General features: G+C 27.6%; 1 protein-coding gene across 1 annotated transcript; it reads right to left on the reverse strand.

The window, feature by feature from the left end:
• Positions 1–828: 828 nt before the first annotated feature.
• Tsr1 (Tsr1 ribosome assembly factor) lies at positions 829–23,858 on the reverse strand. The gene is made up of 20 exons (XM_016072329.4): positions 23,597–23,858; positions 21,989–22,059; positions 19,729–19,815; positions 17,688–17,800; positions 17,077–17,155; positions 16,855–16,968; positions 13,203–13,273; positions 12,128–12,281; positions 10,578–10,751; positions 9,151–9,253; positions 8,556–8,755; positions 8,408–8,475; positions 7,855–7,947; positions 6,836–6,977; positions 6,604–6,655; positions 4,022–4,230; positions 2,745–2,847; positions 1,278–1,418; positions 1,120–1,194; positions 829–1,039 (listed from the first exon to the last, which is right to left on the reverse strand). Exons 1-20 carry the CDS (start codon positions 23,688–23,690, stop codon positions 861–863), a joined length of 2,322 nt encoding a protein of 773 aa, XP_015927815.3. The 5' UTR covers positions 23,691–23,858; the 3' UTR covers positions 829–860.
• Positions 23,859–25,051: the final 1,193 nt, after the last annotated feature.

Here is a 25,051-nt window from a genome sequence, read left to right on the forward strand (position 1 = left end):
AATAAATCAATCAACACCAAACAAAAAAAAAAAATAAGACTGCTTCATAATTTTTTTTAAATTTTTCGTTTTATTGCTGCCACCTTTTTTTTTCAAAAACATTTTAGTTTTTAGAATTGAGGAGTTGATAATCAAAACATTTATTCTCAAATTTTAAAAGTAGCATTATTGATTATTTTTTTTAATGATTTTTGAAAATATAAAAGATTTCCATGTCATGTTGGGACATGTTTTCATAAAAATAATTAACATGGGATATTAACTACATCAGGGGTGATTGTGAGCCCAAGTCTAAATTCTGGAAAATTTCTTAAGTTTAAAAAAAAAAAAAAAAAAAAAAGTTTAATTTCTTAGATTACTTAAAATATATTTAAAATTTTACACATACCTATAATGACCTGGAGAAGTAATTAAAATTTACAAATATGTCTTTCTTTCTTGAGTTTATGATTATAATAACTATTTACTCATAAAAAATGAATATTAATCATTAATATAAGCTTATAAAGTATCTCTCTGGCACTCCCTTACAAACAAATAAAGTAAAAAGTATTTTTAAGTTCCACCTTTGAAAATTTAATTTCCGGAAACTGTGATCAATGATTTTTTTAAACGCATGGACCTTCGACTTCCGGATCACTGTTAGCGAAAATTCCGGATATCCAGATTTTTTCCGGAGCACAATCAGCCCTGCTACATTCATTTTGAACTTCAACTCCTTAATAATCATTCTAAAGAAATTATAGATTTTACTTTTTATATTTGTGTTGCCATCAAGATAAAAAAAAAACAAGTATTTCACATAGTAACAAAAGAATAATTTAGAGATAGAATAAAATTATATTTATTTCTAGTTGTAATTACGTATCACATATGTTTTCTGTTGTCATAGATTCAGAATCAACATTTAAATTCTCTTCATTTGAATTGTAAACTTGATAAGTCCATTTTGGAAACACACGTTTATACAGAGACATTAAAACCACATCATGTGATTGTAGTTGTTGATCAAACACACATTTCATATGCCCATGAGAACCTTTGGGAGGAAAAGAATTATGCATTAATTTTTTTATTTAGTCAAAGAATAAATGTTGAAGAAAATGAAAACTTATTTACCTAATGACTCTCGGATATGGCCCCGTCTTCCGCACTTGGTGTACAATTCTACACATTTGAACCAATTTATATCATCTATAAATAATTAAAAAAGATAAGTAAACTATGAAATCTCTATTAATATTTATTTTGTTTTACATAAAAGGAAACCTATATACCTTTATTGAAGAACATGTATCTGACAACAGCAGACCTTTTAAAAATTTTAAATGGATGCCCACTAAGTACAACTCTTTTAACAACAATCCTATTAGGATCTACATTTAGCATATTTCCAGTAGCTACTAACTCCAGAGACCCTATAAAATAAAAGAAAAAAAAATTTTGATTTTAAATAATACAGTAATTGTGCATAAACAATTACAAAAAAATATTCTCTCTTTTATTTAAAACAAATCTAGATTTTAATTAAAACAATTTAATTAATGGAAAGCTATGTAAAATATACTAATGTTTACAAGTCTTAACTCATGAAAACTGTTATAGGATTTTTATTTTTTTTGCCAAAAAGTGCAGTTATTAGGGAGTATACAATGTGCTCCTATAAGTTACAATGTATATTTTAACAATCAAGAATTTTACATTACTAAATAAATCTTAATATACACTTTATTATTGATGCAAATAAATGAAATAAAAAATGATATAAGTGAACTCATAAGATGATAAAAAACATGTTTCTAGGTAAAATATTCTTTTTTTTCTTCTTTTTTTAAATTATTCTTCTTTTTTTTTAATAATTTAATGATAAAGGTATACTAAAGTATAATTTAAGGTAGAGTGAGCAAGAACAGTCCTCACTAGAGAGAATATAGGGTTTCTTTTTCCCTGTAAAATATTGCTAATGTAACACAGACTAAGTTACATAAAAATTGTTGGATTATAAATATTAAAACCACTATCAATTCTACTATTAGAATTATTATTCACTCTCTAATGCAAATAGCATATTATTCTCTATTGCACACAGGATGATACATAGCTTTTCGTAAAAAATTAAATGTAAAAAAATTTTATGAATATAATGTTTGATTCTTCAGTATATCTTTTTTGTGTAACTTAAACAAATGCCTGCTTAACTATTTTTGTTAGACACGTGAAAAGTTGTTCCATTAATTTAAAGAAGAGGGCAAAGTATGCTAGTTTAATGAATCAAATTTTAATAATTATGAAAGATGAAGGAATTTCTTGAAAATTCAGGAATTGAAACAATATCTTGCCGATACTGTCAGATGCTAGAAAAAAATGTATTAATGAAATAAAAAATATCCTACTCTGTATATATATATCAGTTCTAAAAAAGAATTGCACGAAATAAATTTCATATTTATTGTTTAGATCAATTAAGTGGTGCTATGTCTTTAAACATTACCAAATAATTTTAAAAGAATCATACAATAATATTAGTGAATGGAACCATACAATATGGAAAAGATGTTAAAAATTGTAATATCTGTATAACAAATTGCTGTTAATACAAAACAATTTTTCTGACCCTCAGCAATTTGTTATTATGGATTCAACTGTATTTCAAGTTAGTCATTTACTACACATTTTAAAAAAAATATTGATGCATACAGGACATGGATAAGTACATTTAAAAATTGTACACAATATTTACATACCATCTTTCCGTTGTCTGAAAACTGTAACAGAGGCTTGAGGGAATAGAACAGGTGCATAAAATGAGGCTACAACTGCACCTTCAGGTGGGAGATACCGCTCATACTAAAAAAGGAAAGAAGGAAAAAAATCTAAAAACACTTGTTTATTTCCTTTACTTATGCATTTCTTTATTCATACAGGTTTTAGTCAATTTATTTGAATCAACTTCAAGAGATTTCACTTAAATTTATGAATAAAATAGTGTTTAAAGATAAATCTGACTAATTGTAAAATAACTAATGATATGGAATTAAAATTTAGGTTATTGACAGATTTGATTATAAAATTCAAATATTAGCAGTAAAAATGCACTGTTTATTTTCATTGATCTATTTCTTTGGACTTCTTATTGAGCTTTTAATTTAATTTTTATTTTTTTAACTTTAGAACTTGTTTCTGAATAACTTGCAGGCCCATTGTTCAAACTTTCATTATTTAATATTTCCAGAACTACTTATTCTTAATACTAAGATTTAAAGTGAGCAAAAAAGACTAATCTCAAGAACTTTTGATCAGACTATTAGATTGTGTAACAGACAGAAATGCCCTTTTAGTGGTTTGAGGAAACTAACTAGTGTATTAATTAATTAATGTTAGATATAAACTAAGTTGTGTAACCAGTCATAAAAACTAATTTTGATTTCTTTTGAATAGGTTTAGATACTACAAACAAAATGATTACGTAAATGCAAAATTTCTTAAAGCCAGAACCACTTTTTTCCAAGCCTGCATGATATGAAATGAGAAGTGCAGAAAACAGTTATTTGCTTTTAAAATTTTACTACAATATTTGCCACTAGTTAGGATTATTTAGCAAAGTGGCACTCAGGCACCTGAGATTTTTGGACCTTTGCAAAAATATGGGGGTAGCTTTAATCTGGAAAATATTTAGTTTAGTCAGAAAGGCAGCTAATATTCAGGAGAAAAAAAAATCCCTGATTTTTCCAAATAGCCTTCATTAAATTTTCAGTTCTGTCTCAATCACATAAAAAAATTTTTTATTACAATACTTTTATACTGCATTAGAAAGTGTGAGATGATAAAATTCATAAACATGAAAATTTCATCAGGTGTAATTTCATATTATTTTACAAGAAAGAAATTAATACTAAATCTATTATATGATTAAGTAAGAACAATTAGAAATATTTTTACGATGCATTAGAAAAAAACCTGTAAAAAGAAACATATAATTATAAATGTAAATAAAGGTACATTTGATTTAAAATAGACTTACTTTAAATTTGTTACCAGTCTTGTGTTCAGAAAATATGGGTTTACATGTGAAACGAGTAAAACCAATATGAAATATTAGTTCATCCTTTGATTTGATAGAAGATTTACAAGAGGGATGCTTACGAATCACTGTATTTATAACTGACATTTTTTGTTCGTGTGGTAGAAGCCCATAAACAATAAGAATGGAATGGTCTTTTTCAAATGCTTCTGCAAAATAAAAAAATGAACAATCAAATAAAATAATATATGTTAAACCAGTTTAATTTATTACAAAATTCGGAAAAGTGTAATACAAATAAGTGTAATATTCTACAAATTCAATTTATCCAAAATCCTAATAAAAAGAGAAGACTGCCGGGGAGAAAATAAATACATTGTTAACCCCTTAATGGTTCCAAAATTTTGAAGAAAACAGTCATACAGATGCCAATTTTTTTATTCAAGAAAACTATAGTGAAATTAAATGTATGCACATTTATTCATTTTTAATTTTTGGGTTAAACTTCAACCTGTTATTTTGATGAGAGCAAGAAGGAAAGGACTTGATTGTGATTATTTATTCAAAATTCTCTCAGTTTTCCATACTGAATCTACTAATGTGCAGCATTTTTATAAATGAACAGCTCTTAAAGTGCTCTTTTCTAATACAATTTTCAAAAATTTCATACTGGTTCAAATTAAGTGAAATTTTTGATCAACTGAATACCACTATAATTGAAACACTAAATGAAAAAAAGTGCATTTGTTAGATAGTTTATTTTTTATTTCATGTTATATTTTAAATTACACACTTTAATTATTCTTGCAACTATTTTCTAGTAAAACATTTAGCATATTGTTACATATAGTACAATTTAAAAATATTGTAAGATTTTGTGATGATTGCAGTACTTTGTATGATTGCAGTAATTTTGTACTAAAGAAAGTAATTTTAGCATTATTTTCAGAAGAAGCATAGATTAAATGTTGAGAAAGTGTATTAAACTAGATTTAATAAATGTTGAAATGATTTTTATTTGTATTGTAACATAATTTTAGCTGAAATAATATGCTAAATAATAGTCATTAAAAAATTAAAAGTTTACAAATTTAATTACAATACCATACATTAAAAGAATCCATACATTTCACCCACCATACATTTCAAATCTATAATGACTACATTATGTGATCTGATCAAATTAAAAAATTCCGAAATAGCAAGGTGATGTGAATTGTGACCTCAATGACCCTTGATTTCACAAAATATTTTAATATATTAATATACATAAGTTTTCATCATATATTAATTAATATTTTTTAGGAAAAACTGCACCACTGCAAAAGTTATTGAATTCAACGAAAAAGAATTGAAAAATTACATGCTTGATATATATCAGACGTGTCAAGCGTCTAACTTTGCTAATGCAAATTTTTTGATATGACAAACAAAAAAATCTGAGTTCCCTTGACATTTGCTATGCTGATAACAGAAAAAAGTATCTTTTAGCCAAGTACATTTCTCAGTGACCCTTGATTTCACAAAATATTTTTTGACCACCAAATTTTTTCTTTCTGATTTCTAAATAATTTGAAATGTTTTTTTTCTTGCTTAAAAAAATTTTTGGAGCATATTTTAAGAAAGAAATTGCGATGTTTGAAATGAAATAGCCTGAATTCAATAGAATAGCTAGTCAATAAAAAAGTAGACATAAAAGGTATGTGTGCATAACTAAGAAAAACTGACTACAAGATTGAAAATAAATTGCCAATTTAATAAATTAAAAAAAAAGAAGAAAAAAATGATGGTTATGACTGATATTAATATACATATTATGTAAGAATTCTCTTTTTCCCCCGCATTATATTTTTTTTTATAGACAACCTAATTTCAACCTAACCTTCAATCATTTTTTTAATTTTTTATAGACACAAATTTTGTATTTTTAGATATCTAAAACAATTGTAATCTTTCAGACTTTTTGATTTTTTCTTCAAAATTATTTTAAATTAAATAAGGTAGTTCCTTGTGACACTAAAATATCAACAAAAAAATCATACATTAAAAACCCCTAACCTAGAATAAGACTTAATGAAGTCGTGTAATATTTTTATTCAGGGAGAATTCAAGAAGATGTTCGAAACTTATCAAAGGATAGCATTAGAAAAAATTGCTTTTATTTTTTAACCTTTTTCCCCCTTCTGTTATCAAATGACTTAATCTAGATAAAAATATTTTTGTTACAAATCCACAAAAATGTTTAACAATTGCTTGTAAATGTTTAAAAATTATAAATGAACTTTTTAAGAATGGAGGGAAAAAAACTAAAGATGCTATATTTAAATGAATGATTGAGTATGAGTATTTAAACAAATATTTGAATAACATTGCACTTAAGCAATAATGCACATCATAAAATCCAATTTGAAAAATTGGTTTTTATGGATCATCGTTATAATGGTAGGGTCACTGTAAATGAGTCATTTCAAAGAGCATAAGTTTGATTCATAAAATCAATAAATTAATTTTTACATGGAATTTATAGACAAATAAAAATTTTAATGAAAGGTTTAATTATACTAAAAATATTATTTTGTTACCATATAAGGATTGTGGAACATCTTTGATGAAGAGAGTAGCATATGTTTCAGACTGAAAAAAAATTTTTAAACAGAAAGTCAGACTAATAATACAGAAGCTTTAAAGAAATATTTTATTTTAACAGCAAAAATAATTACTTGCTAAGCTAACTTATTAACAATGCTTATTCAAAATAATTAATGAATAAAATGCAATTAATAAAATTTAATACAAAATAATAATTACACCTACCCACAAGCCTTCCTTTTCAGAATTTAACACTTTCTTTTTGGTCTGTCTAAAATGTTCAAACCTATATATTTTTGCATAATCATGAGGTAAGTTTTCCATAGGATCCCAAGGAGAAATATTGAAACTTTTTAACCCACGATACCTAATAAAAAAAAAAAATGCATTTACTTTAAATTAAGATAAATTTATTTCAAGTGCAGGGTTGGTAAAATTCAAAGCAACCCAGTTTAGACCAATTTTAAGTCCAGTTTGGTTGAAAGATGTAAATGATAAGACATATAATACTGGACCATGGGAATCTGCAATAAAAAATAGTTTGCATTTTCAATGATAGATGGTGCTTTTTTGTACAAAAAAGCACCATCTACCATCTATTACATAATTTTAGAAGTTTTATAAGCCAGGAGTCACTGTTGTGAGATTCTTTTGCACCAGACAATTAGGAAGAAAATTACTAGAAAGTTTTATTAGAAAGATAGTAATCTGTTGATAGCACAGCATGATTATCAAGATTTGAAAACCTTCAGAAAAAGACGTATACCATGACAGGCTTTGAAAAACATGATTATGAAGATAGGAAGTTATTAGATGTGATGCAAAGAAGTAAGAGCATTTAGAATTTGCTTTTTAGTTACACTGAGTCGAAAGCAAACACAAAACATTGTATCGCTATAATGCGAAACCTATTATATGGTGTAAAGCATGTAGAATGTGTGTTTGACTAGAACGGAATGCAAATTGAACATGTGCAATGTTTAAATAGAGTTTTGCATAACTAGTTTGACTATTTGTTCCTGTCTCACCTAAAATTTGAAATTGAACATGTGCAATGTTTAAATAGAGTTTTGCATAACTAGTTTGACTATTTGTTCCTGTCTCACCTAAAATTTGAGCTAATTTTTTTATTACAGAATTCTTTTTTCATGTTGTCTATAAAAAGTACATTTCAAATTTCCACAATATCCATCATATCATCATCTCCTTTATGTGACTATAAATAGGACATGTACACTGCTTACCTTTGATATCTAATTCTAGCACTGACATCGATTGGAGTATCTTGTTCATCAGGAAACATTTCATTTTCCCTCTCTTCTTTAAACCTAACTAACCTAAAAGAATATATCAACAAATAATTAAGCAATTTACTTTATACCAAGTTTTCCAAAAATGACCAACAATTTTAAAAAAATCAATTAAAAAAAACATAGGAAAGCAAAAATATATATTTTGCTAGGGAAAACAGATAATTTATTTTCACTAACTTTCAAGATAAGTAACAATGTTTGTCAAACAAACCACCACTTACAGCATCAGCATGGTACAGTCTGAAGAGAAAATAACAGAAACAAAAGCAATTCTTTTAACTTAGAACGCTATAACATGCCAACAGCATTATCTGTTACAGGACCTTTGAACTTTATATTGAAACTTGATGAGAATAAATCTTATGCCATTCAGTCATACCATACATTTCCATCTTGGGTTTTTCTATAATCGATTTCTCAAATGGTCAGTCATTTTTAGAACATAGCTAAACATTATATTTAAGTAGATTACAACAACACATACATTTTTTTCTCTTCATCTAGATCCATATTTTTATCATAATTTTCATCCTTCATGCTTGCTATAGATTCCTAAATATAATTTATAATATTAGTATAAAATATAAACATCAAAGTTGTAGAATTATTCAGAAAAAATTATTAAAACTTACAGTATCACCCATATCTTGATCCATATCTGTGTTTTCTAATTCACAATTTTCAAAGCTTTCGTTGGGTTCTGCATCTTCCATATCACTTTCATCACCACTATTTTCACTGTCTTCATTTTCACTCTCAATAATCCAGGATGCCTGATATTCACTTGTACCTTCAGCCACTTTTTTCACAGTCCTTTTAGGCTGCATTTCAGCTAAAATGAAGTATCTGCATTTAAACTTTTGAAAATATTCAAATATATATATATATGCCAACTCTTACTGTTTAAACAGATTATTTTAATATTTAAAGTCGATCTTGTTCATCAAGAAATATTGAGATGTACAATTTATTTTTTGATTTAATATATTTTATTTACAGTTATCTTGGACACAACTATACATAATCAATTTAAACAAATATGTAAAACCAATACAAGAAACCAAAGCAATAGTATAACGCTATTTTCATACTCTGTTTTAGAACATTGTATTATATTAAATTAGAGGTATTTATAACAGTAAAATTTAATTTTGTTTTGACGGGAAAAAAACTGTCAAATAAAAATATATATATAAAAGTTACTATAAAAACAGAGTCAATTATTACCAGCAGCTAACTCTTCCTGAGTAGGCCAAGTCTGTTCTCCTTCCATAGGATCTGGTTCTACCTCAGACTGCAAAGATTCTTGCTTAAGTTGATCAGGTTCTTCCTGTTAAGTATGAATTTATTTTGAATAAAACAAATGCTCACTTCATCAGGCAAAAAGAGGCGCATGAAAAAATGACTAAAGAATTGACAACACGCATTGCTTCAAAACAGCATAGTGAATTAGATCTAGCTAATTTAACGACAAATATGAATATAGATATCAAAGTAATAGCATCAATTTCTTTTCTGTGAATGACACAAAGAAAAACCTATTTGTCTAGCTAAGAAGGAAAACTTTGGGTAAATTGCTTAGAAAGGTAAGTTGGTCTTAAAACTTCAAATGAATCAAAAGGAAATTTGATCTTTGTTTCACTAAATTGCGAACACAAATGCTCGGGGAAAAAATTTTCATGACTTTCTGTTGACTTGTCCAAACTGACTTATTCAATTTCCTAACTGCTTACATAAATTTTAATAGAGATTTTTGAGATGCGTCTTATTTATATACATATAAATAATATACTAAAAAAACATGTAATTAATGTTAATAGAAAATGTACCAAAAGTTGAAAAGAAAAAAAACTTTTTCACGGAAAGCCAACTCTATGATACTTTTGAAGCAAAAAAAAAAAAAAAAAAAAAAAAAACAAGGAGCAAGAAAACAATGCAAATTAACTATATAAAGAATCATTTTAAAAAACTATCAGTTAGAAACCATACCTAATAATCTAAAGCAGAAAAGCCTTTTTTTTTTTTTTTTTTTTTTTTTAACAATATGTCTGAAACCATATCTGACACTATAATATAATTAACATGGTAATATTTTTAGTGTCTCAACTGAATAATTTTGAACTTTAATATTGTGTCAAACTCGGGTGAAACTATTTGAATGACCAGTTCCATGCTTTTTTAAGAAAAAAATTACAAATGATAAAAATTACACATACATTTTCAATAAATTATATAAAAGAACTTTAATACGGTAAATATCAATAGTCAATAATGCAGGAAATTTAGATAACCTGAATGAATTACAATGAGTACCAGAACAAAAAAGTAGTTTTCAAATTAATACAAAATTATACAAATTCACTCACTTATTATACTTTCACCATAGTTTGCTATCAGAAATAAAATTAATATTTCTAAACATTATGTCAGTTGATAAAAATGTAAAAAAATATATATTTACAGCTTTCGTAGCTAAGCCTTTCAAAACATAACGAATTTGGAAAAAAAAAGAATAAATTCTTAGTTCAATTACTAATATTAACAAAAACTTGCCACATGATTACAATAAATCATTACAAAACCAAACTGCATTAAAAAATTTATATGGACATAATATTCGGTTAATCAATATCAACTAAAAAAATGGTACCTACAGTTATTGACCATTGCAAATTCTTTTTTTTCTTCTCACTTTCAAAGGGATCAGCAAATGATGTAACCTGACTCATTTGAAAGGTACCCCAACCAGGAATGTGTACAAGACTGTTCACATTTAAAGGTTGGCCTCTTATATAACCAGAAACTTTTAGGGTACCTTTTCCAGAAACCTAAAAAAGTACAAAGAAAACAGAGATAATTTTTAATTTGAACACAGGCATTTCAAAATTTTGAATAACTAGAAATCATGCTCATTCCCTTTAAAATTAATGATTAATACCAATGTTAAAATTTTGTCTTTATTTCAAAATCTTTAATGATTTTGGTCAACGTAAAGCAAAATACAAAGATTATAAGTTTTCCTTCTTTCCATATTCATTTCGATTTTAATCTGATTTCCCCCCCCCCCCCCGTTTATTTTTGTAGCAATCCGTAGATTTAGAATGTAACTATAAATAAGAAGATAAGAAAATAATGTTTTCTTACCTTATCAATAATTTTAAATAGTTTTCTAATCTATCACTTTAAACAACAACACTTTTAAGGGTAAGAAATACATAGTTTATGATAAACAACAAAAATAGTTCCATTTATAATTTCTTATCAGGGTCCGTGCTAAGGATTTCGAATTATTAGCCAGTAAATTAGCCAAATATCAAAAGTATTTGCTAAATGCAAATCTTAACTATTTTTTACGATGAATTTTTCCCCATAGAAAACTATTTTACCAAAATACATCAATCAAAAATTACTATTTTACAAAAAATTGTTTAGAAAAATTCATTTTGACATAATTTTGAGGATCGAATTAAATACATATTTTTCCTTCCAGTAGAAAAAAGCATTCGCCAAAAGACAATTTTATTTGCCAAATTTACGATTTTATCTCATTTGGCGAGTTGTCGATGCTTAGTGTGGGCTCTGATTATTAAAATAAAATATACAAGTCGTCAAATTTGCAACTTATCAAATATGTTATCATGTATATCATTTTAAATTAAAAGTTCATAGAATTATCATATTTAAGTTAGATTAACGTACAACCCTATATTAAAAATATCTACTTAATTGACTTCGATTAAATAAAGTCAATGGTATTTTTTTAAACGAGACAGATTGTCGTTTAATTTAATTAGTAAATCATCATATGTGTATAATGAACTTAAAATTAGTATATAATTTCTGGAATTCAAACGTCCTATCACTGGAAAACAAACAAAAATGCACTAATGCCTCATGCAAATGATAACAAATCATATAAACGATAATCATAAAACTATAATATGATTTTGATAATTAAACTACAAAGCAAAAGAAATATTATAAACAAAATTGCACTATACTAATGTCTCTGATAAGTATGTGGACAATATATTTAAAAAAAAAAAAAAAAAAAAAAAACAATTTTCTTCTAAAAAAAAATAATTTTTTAAATTCTAATAAATTGTATTGACAAAAAAGGACAAACAAACATTCAAAACTCTAGTGGAATAGGTCATTTTGAATACTTACTAGATCAAAATTATTATATGAAATGAAAACGTACCATATCTACATTAATTAGTTCAGCATCTTCAGCAAGCATATGAAATCGTGCATCTCGAAATGTTATTGGCCTTTGCTTTTGACTACCTATCTGACGAAGCAGCAATTGTAATTCCTGCTTGGTATCTGACTGGTGCAGTTTGGCTTCAGGAAATCTGAAACAAAAAGTTTGGTAAAAAATTAAAGTTTATAAAATTTGATTAGTGATTGAATAAACCTTGAACTAATAAAAATTAAAATTTCAGTATGAAAATTTACGTATAAAAAGAAACTTGTATTTACCTTAAGTGTATATATGGATATTTAGATTTTATGTTTATTTTCTAACTTAATTTTTACAAGTCAATTGTATATAATTGTTAATAAAAACTCTTTTTAACAAATCTACACAAAAAATTCATGAACTGAAACATAAAAACTTTCACAAGATTAAGTTAAAAGTTAAGACTTGTTAAACCTACGGAATTTGAAAAACTATAATAAAAGTTAGCAGTATATACTTGTTAATAAATTTCTGCAAGTTGGTATATAGAAATATGTAAAACAGCATCAGATAGCACTTTATATTCATAATACATGCATCATGTTCGTTTTTTTCCATGCACTGTACACAAACATTTTTGAAACATATCGCTTGTAACAAATATTTTAGGAACAATTACAAATGAATAATCAACATACTTTTACCCTACTGATAACAAAAAATTTGTTTTAGCAGATTATTTTGTAGATTTGATTATTCACTGCTAAAATAAACATCTTGTTGTCAGTAGGATAAAATTATGTTGAATATTCATTTGTTAATCAAATGCATGTCAAGAAAACAGAGATAAAAACAGTTTGTAATGATACTTAAGTATTTTTTGTTTTAATTATTTCCTATAATTACACAGATTTAAAGTTTACTTAAATACATATAAAAGTACTTTTTTAAGTAATAACAATAGTGAGTTCTTATATAATGTATAGGAAATTCATTAATAAAGCATCCATGAGTTAACTAATATAAATAATTACCTTATTTCAAACAATATCTAAGTGATAAATACATGGAATGAGAAAGACTTCATATTTACTTTGTCTCAATATTTCTTAATAGATGTTTTTTGCAATCAGCCTTCTTTTTTGGATTTAGCTTATCTAATCCCTGAAAAAAATTAATTAAAAATATTTTTAGGCATCAAATAAAAACTCATCCTGTTTGTTCGATACCACGCATTATTAAAATAAAATATTAAACAAATAGAAAAGTTAATAAACAAAATTATGCATAAAAGATAGAATCAAAATTTTTAGCTTAGAGCTATAAAATATACAAGGTTCTATTTCTGAATAACTATTGAATGTTTAACTTCTAAGTAGCTATGAATGCACATAATAGTTAATTGATAATTAATGTGTGCACATATTAACGTTCTATCAGGGTGCGTAGCCAAATCTTTAAACAAAAAATAAGCACCTTTTAAGAACTTTTTAAGCACTCAAAAAATATTTTTAAGCACTACATGCCATTAACAAAATGCAAAATAATTTTCAAAGACTTTAGATGATCATGAGAAAGTAACTAGTTTCTGACAAAGAACTCTTTTTTTGATTATATTAGACATTATTAAATGATCGAGAGATTTTTCAGTTCGTTATCAGAGGGTGGAAAATGAAGTCTAAAATTGAGAATATCTTACATAATGCAGCAGAGTTGCACATGAGAAGGCAATAATCTCACTGAAGACAGCTCAGTAGACGCAGATACGGATTCGCAAGTATTTAATCAAACATGTAAAATGATTGGCGCTTTCACACGCTATGGATCGGCGGTACATCGAAATGAATTGTGAAAACGGTGAATATAAGAACGTGAAAAGCATGCTTTTGGATAATAAATGGCGAGAATCGACATGGTAACGAAAAAAATCTCATTTTTGAAAAGCGAAAATTAAGCACCTTTTAAAAACACCCTTTGAAAAAAGCACCTTTAAGGGCTTTTAAGTAACGAAAATAAAAAAATAAGCACCTTTATGCACTTTTTAAAAACGCTACGCACTATGTCTATAAATCAGAACATTTATTTGGTTTCTTTTTTTTTGCATACTGGAAATTTTATGTGCAAAAACAACAAGATACCGATTCATATTTACAGGGATGTGATTGACAAAAACACAAAAAAGAGGAAGTTTATAACTGCAGCATTGAACGTGCAAAAGAAAAAATTATATGAATTCAATAGCCAATCTGATAATGATTAGATTATTATCTATTCAAATAAATATAAATAAATGGTAATTATGTTCTTAAATAAAATCTTGATTAAAAATTTTTTTTAAAAATAATTTAGATAACTTTGAGTAATTATGCATAAGCACGATTTTATGTATCACATCATTTTAAAAAAACATTTCTTTAATGGTCAAAGGACCTTTATGGACTTTGTCATGAGTTCTTTCCTTTTTCGATGGTCTTTTATTAACATGACTGATCTGTAGACTGTTGATAGGACAAGAAAGTTCATTTCGTACACAATTTTTAGAGGCCTTAGATTAAGAATCGCGATGTTGGATTTCAAAATCGCGTTAATAAGAATCGCGATGCTTGATTTTAAAATCGCGTGAAAAAGAATCGCGATGCCGGATTTTAAAATCGCGTGAATAAGGCGATATCGGATTTTAAAATCGCGATGTTGGATTTTAAGATTGCGTGAATAAGAATCGCGATGTTCGATTTTAAATTAGAGTGAATAAGAATAGCGATGTTGGATTTTAAAATCGCTTGAATAAGAACCACAATGTTTGATTTTAAAATCGCGTGAATAAGAATCGCGATGTTCAATTTTACAATAGCGTGAATAAGAATCACGATATTGAATTTTAAAATCACGTGAGTAAGAATCACGATATTGGATTTTAAAAGCACGAAAATAAAAATCGCGGTATTGAATTTTTAAATCGCGTAAATAAGAATCACGATACATAATTTTTAGAGTCCGTGAATACTTATCGCAATGAGTAATGTTTAAACCGCGTATAAATACGAAAATCGATGTTTGACATTACAACCGCGTGATAACGAATCGCAATATTGAAATCTAAAAATATATATGAATACGAATCGTGACATTGGATTTTAAACTAGCGGGAATATGAATCGCGATATTGGGTTTTAAAAACGTTTAAATACAAATCGCGATATTGGGTTTTAAAAACGCTTAAATACAAATCGCGATATTGAATTTTTAAATTGCGTGAATGGGAATTGCGAGTAATGATTTTTAAATCGTGTAAAAACGAATCTCAACAAGCAACTTTTAAATCAGTTAAATACGAAAATCGATGATTTACATAAAAACCATCTAAATAAGAATCGCAATTTTAGCAGATTCTGGCCCAGTTCCTAATATTTAAAATTCTGTAAATCAGCCAATCAAAAGAAATCAAATATCAGCGGCCGAAACGAAACTGCTTAGGACTTTTTTTCTTTTTTCCAATCTATAGCGGAAGTCGCGGTTGTCAAGGCAACAAGTCGCAAGTCCGACTATATCGTACGTTCGACTCCCCTTAAGTTTTTGGAACATGGTCAGATATTTTAAAGAGTCTTTCATTCCTGAAAAGATAAGAGAGTAGTGGAGTTGGAGAAAGCATCGTTTTACCAAGGTCAACCACTTTTACCCCAGCCAGCAGATTGACATGTGAAGAAAGGTTTATTGGGGGCTTCAATACTTTCGCTCCGCGGAAGAAAAAAAATTTCAACTAAATATCATTTACTGCCTAAAAATTTTATCCGAGCGGAAATTTATGAAAAAAGAGCGGAAGATATGGAAAAAGCTGAAAAAAGCGGAAATCAGCGGATCCGCGGAAGAATCACATCCCTGTATTTAACATAATTTTTTGAATTAAGATTTATAATTAAACTTTTAATTAATCAACCAATGAATAATATCACACCTGTTTAGTTACTAATTTTAATAAAAAAATTAGTTCCTACAAGAAATCCTATATTGGATTTTAAAACTGCGTGAATATGAATCACGGTATTGGATTTGAAGAAGCGAAAAGACAAGCCTAGATATTGGCTTTTTAAATCGCGTATATTTTAGATCCGGTGAAAATGAATAGCAATATTGGATTTTTAATTCACATGAATACAAATCTATCATGATGTAAAATTTTTAAATCGTGTGAATATGATTCATTACATGTAGCTTTTAAATCAGGTAAATACGGAAGTCGATGCTTGAAATTAAAATTGCGTGAATCTGAATATGATTCGCAATATTAACAAACTTCAACATAGTTTCAAATATCAAAAATGATGAAAATCCGACTAACTGGAAAAAAAAAATCAAATTGGTGAAAGAATTGTGTGTATGAAAACGTCTCGTTAACATGATTTAGCAAAAATTTAAAAATTCATATTTTTGATTCCAGAGCTCATAATTCTTACTTTAAATCTCAACTCTTACTTTAAATTAGTATGCAGTGAAAATTTTGTTGGATCATAAGTTTTGATTTGCGGAAATCCCTGAATCAGTGGTCTTGAGATATGTGGAATTCCGCGAAAAAATCACATGCCTTGCTCTTAGTTTCTAGACCTGGAAGGACGATACGAAAAACTCGGAATATAATTTCTCCTGCAATCAGCAGATAAATTTTAGAATTCCACAAATGTGATAAGTCAGATTATAAATAATTAATATTTTTCAGAAACAAAAAAATTAATAAATAAAAAATGTCTTACCAATACAGCATGAATTGTTGTTGGTAATGCATGGGCAATAAGGACAGATAAAAGCATCTCAGTATATTGATCAGGAACTTCAGTTGAATGAAGAAGCAATAGTATTTCAGAAACCTTAAATAAATGAAAATTATATTTAAGATTTCCCTACATCATTTAATTTTAAGTACTTATACACACAAATTTAAGTAACAGAAAAAAAAGCAAACATTGAATACGAACCTTAGCTGCATCCATAATTGAATGTATGTCTGTTTTTCTTGGTACTACAAATGTAAACCTCTGTTTCAAACGGGAAGAACTGTAAAATATTTCATTGAAAAATTTCATACAAATGAAAATAACAGTAATTTAAAATAAAAAAATATGCATAAGAAATTTTTTCAGCTTTTTGCTATACACAAAATTAATAACATAAAAACTTCCTATGCATTTGGAAATAATTTTTTTAATTATATCAGGGTTCCCACAACCTAGAAAATATAAATAAGTAGTAGCTAAAATGTTTCACGACTACTGAAATTTTTTTACATATATTAGTGAAACACAAAATTGTTAGAATTATTTTTAGCACCCACATATATTTCCTTTAAATTTAATATTTATTGATAGCTTAAAACTGGATATATCTCAATCTAGATATCTCTCAATTTTTCTACCACTTAAAAAAAATTTTCAGGCTGTAGGAACCCTGTTTATGCTAAATCAATGCATAATACGAATACAAAAATTTAAAGAAATCTCACTCAGATTCTTTTCTAATACTTCAAATAATAGAGAAAATCTGCTTAGAAAATACACTTCAGGAAAAAACAAAGCTATAAGTTATTTACCTTATGTGACAATTGCCAAGTGAACTGTACTTTACTTCTAACTCATCATCACAGGATTTTATTTCATCTAGAAATTCTTCTGCATTTATAGCATCATCTAAAGCCATAATCATCTTAGAAAACAAAATAAAAGCATTAAATTTTTAAAAACAGTTTATTAACTGAATTGAAAGTGAATAGCAGAAAAAAAGTATCTTTTAGATTTAAAACAGTTTTGGCAGCATTAAATGATAAAAAAAAAAAACATTTTATTTTATGGCAAATATACTGAATTGAGTAACAAGCCATTGCAATTTTTTTCCTTAATTTTTCAAAGTCATATATTTATATGAAGGTTAATTAATGATATGTGTTCTCTGTTGTTTGATGACCTTTAGCCATCATTCAGTGACAGTGTTTACACTACAACGCGAGAATCTCGCATAAAAAAATGATGACCGCGAAAAATTCGTTCATTCTATAAACCAATTTCAAAATTCGCGAATTTCTCGCATTTTGAAAAAAATTTCTCATTTGCGCCATTTAGAATAAAATCCGTTTCACTTTTCTTCCTGGATCCTTTATTATTTTCAACATCTGCCCCATTATCTAGCTTCCCTATTTACCAGTATTGTTCAGAACCTTTAAGAACAACAGAACACCATCCTTCCGAACCACGGAACCTCTTTCAGAACGCATTTCTCTGCAACCACGTGTTTACCGTAGGTAAGGTTTCTTCAGGTAAGATGTTCAAATTTTTTGCTCGTTAATGTAAGATGGACAAATACCTTGTAAAGCCAATATCTTCTACTCCGAAACGGACAAATGAAATTGAAAGAAATATGGGGAGAAACGATCAAAACGAAACAAATAGCAATTTGAGCAACCTAATGAGAATAGCTGATGAAAAAGTAGATGTAGAACATTTTCCATATGATGATGCAGCAAAAATATTCAATGCTTTAAAAATTAGAAGATGTTAAAAATGCATTATAATTAAAGAAATGATTTTTATTTTTCAAGTCTTTTTTTTTTTTTTTTAGAAATCTCACTTAACTTTTTGAAATCTCACCCTGTTTTTGAGAAAGGGTGAGAAATTCTCACGCATTTTTTTTCTGAGATGAAAACACTGAGTGAGCTTTATAATTCCTTGTTTGTAAAAGAACCTGTCTTCATTTGTGAAAAACTGTACAAGGTGAATTCAATGTGAAAACTGTACAAGGTGCTGCTTCACAAACTCGTCTGAATTTAACAATATTCCACGAAAGATGTTTCGAAAAAACCGCAACAAGTGGAAGTTTTATGACGCACGGGCAATACATCCCACCCAAGCTCCAATAACTTTTCATTGGTCATCAAAGATGTATGTGGTCTCGCATTGTTGTGATGAAACACCACATCTTTACGATTGCCGAGCTTAGGATGTTTCTAGATGACAGGTTCAATCAAACTGTCTAATTGCCAACAGAAAACATCTGAATTGATCTGTTTTTTTTTTTGGTTGGAGCTTATAAAACAACACGCCTTTCCAATTCCACCACAAAAAGAAGATAACCTCCCTGTGATGAAGTATTTGATGACGAATTTTCACTTCAGGACTAAAACTGTTTGCTTACCACATTGTTGTAAGCAATACACTTGTCATCACCAGTTATCATTTATTTAAAAAAAGGTTCATGTTCTTCAAGTTGCATGAACATCAGTTGTTTTTCCATGCCGTCAAATAAACGTCTTTGAATTGATTAGGAATCCAAATTTTGATCTTGCTTACATATCTTAGCTTTTTTTAGATGATTGAAACACCTTTATTTTATCATCATTTTTCGTACATTTAGTTTAAATAGTAAGATAAAAAGAAAGAATATTTATAGACAATATATTTAATAATAAACAAAAAACAATGTTATAATATTAAGAGCAACCATTTCAATTCACACTAAATACTATAAATATTGAAGTCTTCTGAACTTAAACTGAACTTCTGAGTAAAATTTATACAGTAGAAATAATAATGATAATTAGTTTATAAATAATTTGTTTAAAAAATTATATGAGAACTTACTACAGCTATTGGAGGAGTTTGAGCAAGACCAACACGTCTTTTCATTTTCAGAACTTCTTCCTTCTTAGCTTTACGAATTTGATTAAGCTGTATTACATAGAGAACAGACATGATTTCAGAACATATATATATAAGTATAAGAATATAATAAATTATTAAGATCTTTAATGAACTATAAAGATAGAAATATGAAGAAATAAAAATACAACAAACATATAATAAGCAATTAAAAACCTATTTCATCCAGAGTTCATTTAAAAACTGTAACAAACACTTTATAACCTTCCATCAAAAAAAATTTTATCAGTTATTCGATGTTCAATTGTGTTGTTGCACCATTAACATAACACTATATACATTATTTAGAATAAAATCCTCAGGTTTTAAGAAGAATTTCAACTCAATATATTTTTATTAAACTCTGCAATTTTCACAATAATTTTTTAAATTTTTTTTTATCCTATATGTAATGTGATATTCATATTGAATAGAAAATAAGTGACAAATAAGTAAAAAGAGAATGAGAATATTATTGAAAGAAGCATATTGTGCATAATAGATTTATTAAACAAGCAACATTGTATTAAATACAGAAAATTAAAACCCTTGAAATAGTTTTTTTCATTTTTTATTTTAATGTGATCTTGTTATAAATTACAATTATATCATAGATAAAACCATAATATGGAAAACCATAACAAGAACCAGTCACAAATCCAATTTGCTTAAACTCAATTTCAAAAATTTTTAACATATTATTATTGCTATGGATACAATCAAAAGTCACTTTCAGGCATCAATGGGGAGACCTGTCCGATTTAAAGAAGAAAAAAAACAGGAGGACTGTTGGCAAAGAAAAAAAATGCATGAGAAAAACTAATCAAGACACTCAAAACCCATCTGGGGTTGCCAAGCTATGGAAAAAGTATTGTTGCTGAGCTGCTAAAATGATAAAGGGTTAATCTAAGAGCCTGGTCATTCAGGCTGTTTATTTATTTATATGGACAGCTGTTGACACTTGACACTTTTTCCAGTAAAAGAGTGAGTAAGTATAAAATCATGAATGAAGCAGATACCGTCAACAACAATACCTTTTCATTAAAAAAAATTTAGAATAAGGAATTTCAAATGCAAAATTTTAATAAAGGTAATTTAATTAACTTTTTTAGATAGCATCTACTTTCATTCAAAAATATTCATTAAAATTTGTCAAATCGCATATGGCGTCTCAAATTCATAAAACATTATGGAAAACTTATCTATTAGAACTACATCAGGATAACTTTTTTTTATATCAAAATTTTAAGCTGATAAAAATTATCACTGGGGTCACAAATTTACAAAACAAATTTCTAGTCTAATTGAAAAATATTTAGATCTACTGGAACAGGCCTATTTTTAAGGAGTCATAAACATATATTTAAAATTTATTTTAAAAGTATAGTTATAAACCAAGTTTTCGATTTTAAGTGCAAAAATGTAAAGTTAAGAATATAAAATAACAGTGGAAAAAATAATGTATTTATGCCTTGCATAATCTACAACCGTTTAACACGTCAAATGCTGGTTGAGCTTACAGTGAAATCTCCTTCAGGTCACAAGTATCAATGTACATTGCATATTCTGCTCAGTACTCCCACCAATATTTCAATAAATGTGAGTCTCTGGTGGTCATAAGAATAATAGTTTGTGCCATTTGTTTCCATGGTATCATGCCTCTTTATTTGTGTCCGTTGCTTCACATCTGCTTCTCATCTTGCAACTTTACATTATTAGTTTGAATCTTTGCCAAGTAAAGAGGAGTATAACTTTTTTTACCCTAATTTGATAAAATGACAAAAAAAATAGAAAACTTATTTCTTAGTGAGTTAAATTGCAAAGAACTCCAGATAATTTTCTTAATAAACCATTTCTGTATTACTTTTATAACAATTCAATACTTTTGATACTTCCTGTGAAATATCTTTTCAAATACATGGGAAAATCCTTCTCAAGTAGTAAAATAAACGTCACCCCAATGTGTGTGGCGTGGTCTGATCAGAAACTTTGCTGTCACCCGAATATAAGTGACATGGCAGTCAACGTGTTAAGAAGAAACTTATGCATCAAGTGATTTTTTTGTAAACAAATTTTTTTTTATATAGTCTAAACAAAACAACAAAGAAAGAAAGAAAGAAGACTAGATTCTTAGCTGGATGTGTGTTGCATTCGTGTGTACAATCTGAGTTTCTCAATTTAATGATAAGTTTTAACAAGTTACCTGGTTCTTTCTTTCTTCTTTGCTTAATAAATGTTTCTTTCGAATACTTTGAGCTTTAACATCAGTTTTGCCTAAAAATGAAAAAAGTATAAGCAAATTAAAAAATAAAATTATTACAAATTAATGTAAAATCTGAAATTGATTGTCGTTACCAAGGCTAGGGGTAGTTTACAGTTTTAGAGGCCCTGGGTGAAACATTAAGCCATTTTATCATATCATGGATAATAAAAATCATATTTTGCTTAAGTATATATTAAATATGGTTTATTCTAGGCAGGGTTTGCAAGACGTAGCACCCCATTTAGTGGTACCTTCGCAAATTAAATTTTAGATAAAACTGAAGTTTCACAAAATACTCTTTCTTAAAATTTTATTTTTGTATCCCTTAAGAATCAATAAATTATCCAAATTTTTGTGTTGATTTTTTTATATAGTCTAAATTTTCACAAATTAGGTCTAAATTTTCTCAAAATAGGCACCTCTCAGAAAAACCTAGACAGACTTGTATATCCAAGAAATAGTAAATACATGTCCAAGATATTTAACAAACGTGAAAAAAAAAAAAATCTTGGGAAAAAGCTATTAATCCGGTGTTAAATTGGTGGCCTTGGGTGTTCGCTTACCCTTAAGCCAGCCCTGGCCAAGGCAAAAAAAAAAAAGTAAACAATTATCATTGCTTGGTTCTTCATTTGCAATAATAAATTACTTTCAATACATTAAATAAGAAAAATAATTTAAACGACTTGTCTGGAAATGATTAGGAGTTTACCCCATTCAGCATATTTTATTTCCTTCAGGTGACACTTAAAATTTGTACTTGCAATCTAATAAATGTAATATTTATTTGACACTTGCTATTTTTCCAGGGAGATTTCTGTCTCGTGATCTGTGGCAGAATAATCGCCAAGTTTTGGTAACTTCATGAGAACGACCCACAAGAAACTAAAAAAAGAGGGACAAACTGAAAGGTTATAGCCACCCCAGGCAAAAATCGACATGCTTTTTTTTTTCTTTTAATTTTCCTGTTTGATATCATATTGGCACCGAAGCGATTTTAGGTGGCTTAGCAGATCACAATACGGATGACAGAGATATCGTCAGTCATCCCTACGTCTAAGCTAATAATAAAAATATTGAAAGAAAAACTGTGCAAAATGATCACATTACGAAAATTATTTTATTGTTCAATATGAAGAAAAAAAACATGCAAAGGAATTGTACCAGTTTGTTGTGACATCTGAAGCTGGAAGTGGAAAATTGAGCTGATTTGAACACACTTTAATTGTAAAAAAGATTAATTTTTGCTATGGCTAACACAAAATAGTGTTTTTGTTATGAAAATCACAGCTTGAAAGCATTTTTTTTACAAGTATCTTTTAAGAGAGTAAATATAATATCCCAAAGTATAAGGAAATAATTTTAAATAACAGATCATTCATTCTAAATTAGTAAGAAATTATAAATTAATACTTTCAACAATTGGGAAGCAATCCACATTCGTAAATAAAAATAATGTAAATAAAACGAAGGAAAAAGAACTATAAGGAATGAAAACTATTTCACTAATTTCTATTCACAAATCGTCAAAAACAGTGAAATATGCATTACCTTTAAGTCGCCTTTTAGATTTCCCTTGCTCAATTTTATGTGGTTTATTTATCTGCTTGAAAGGCCCTGGTCGATGCGCTTCCTTTTTACTCATAATTTAAAATTATAATGGTAAAGATTTGCAACTAATATTATACCATACACGTGTAATTTCATTCAAAATACGACTTGTTCTTGTTTATATTTACTTACTAATTTAGAACAGTTTCCGACTGCTTATTTCAATGTAGCTGAAGTTGTGATGAATATCTGCAGATTTCGCGCATGCGCACTCACCACTAAGTTCAGAGAAATCAGATGTAAATAACAAAAAATAAACAACGTTCAGTATCGGTCAATGTGTTTATGAAGTTGTTTTATGAGCACTCAAATAATCATCGTTAAGAAAAATTTAATGAATGTGAATTCTTTCTCTCGTAGTAAGTGTAGTGAATCAAAAACTGGTATGTTAGTATTAAATTAAATAAATACCGTACAAAGACTTTATACAGTTTAAAATAACACTTTTATTCATTTCATGAAAGAGAATTTTTTTTTCATTTTTAGTCTATAGTTAATATTACCATTAACTTATGCCTAATTAGTTGTTTGCTCGCTCTAAAATTTTCTTTCAAAGACTAAATATTCCATTAATGACCCTGTAGCAAATTTAATAATTATAAGCATTAAAAAATATGAAAAGTATATGAATGCTCTTGAAAAAGGAGTGCAATTGACTAATATTTGTAGAGAGTGAAACAAGTCACTGAAAAAAATGCGTAAACGTTGGATAAATACGTTTTCATAAAAATCTAAGGGGGGAATTTTCATAACAATCTTTCATATTCACATCTCCATAATAAATTAAAGTATTATCGTATTATGAATTGAATGAAGCAAAAGTAATAGTTGAAAGGTTTGACATCTTTTCATCAGTAGATGTAAGTAGAATTTATAACAGTAAATAGAACTATTTATGATTGAGAATTTGATAAAAGAAATACCTAAACTATTTATTTTAATATGTAAGTCAATGAAAAGCTTTGAGGTATTTTGCATCAGTACCAAACACTACAATCGACACAAATAGGCACTGTACTTACAGTAAATAAAAAATATATATTTAGAAACTCTTGCCTTGAGTTAGCTTTAAATTATGCCTTTTGAGTTTGTCTCTTTCTGTGACATTTTTTTTTAGTGTCTAATGTGCAACTGTCATGTTATTAACAAAACTAGATTATCATTTTTAAGCAGTTATTGATACAGAAATCTTCCTAAAACTATTCTTGCTGCCTGTGTGGAATGTTTACAGTCCAAAAAATAAAGTTTTTTGCCTCAGCAATTTCTGTTTTGGTAGCAAACAAGTATTAGTGTGCAGAAAACAAAAAAATAAAATTTATATGAAAGTACTTAAAGGGATTTACTTAAGAGATTTCTTTCATCATCACCTGCAGGGGAGAAACTATATTAAATTTT

Source organism: Parasteatoda tepidariorum, chromosome 2 (assembly GCF_982258835.1).
Source record: "Parasteatoda tepidariorum strain Cologne lab strain chromosome 2, Ptep-v5.0, whole genome shotgun sequence".
Classification (NCBI taxonomy): Eukaryota; Metazoa; Arthropoda; class Arachnida; order Araneae; family Theridiidae; genus Parasteatoda; species Parasteatoda tepidariorum.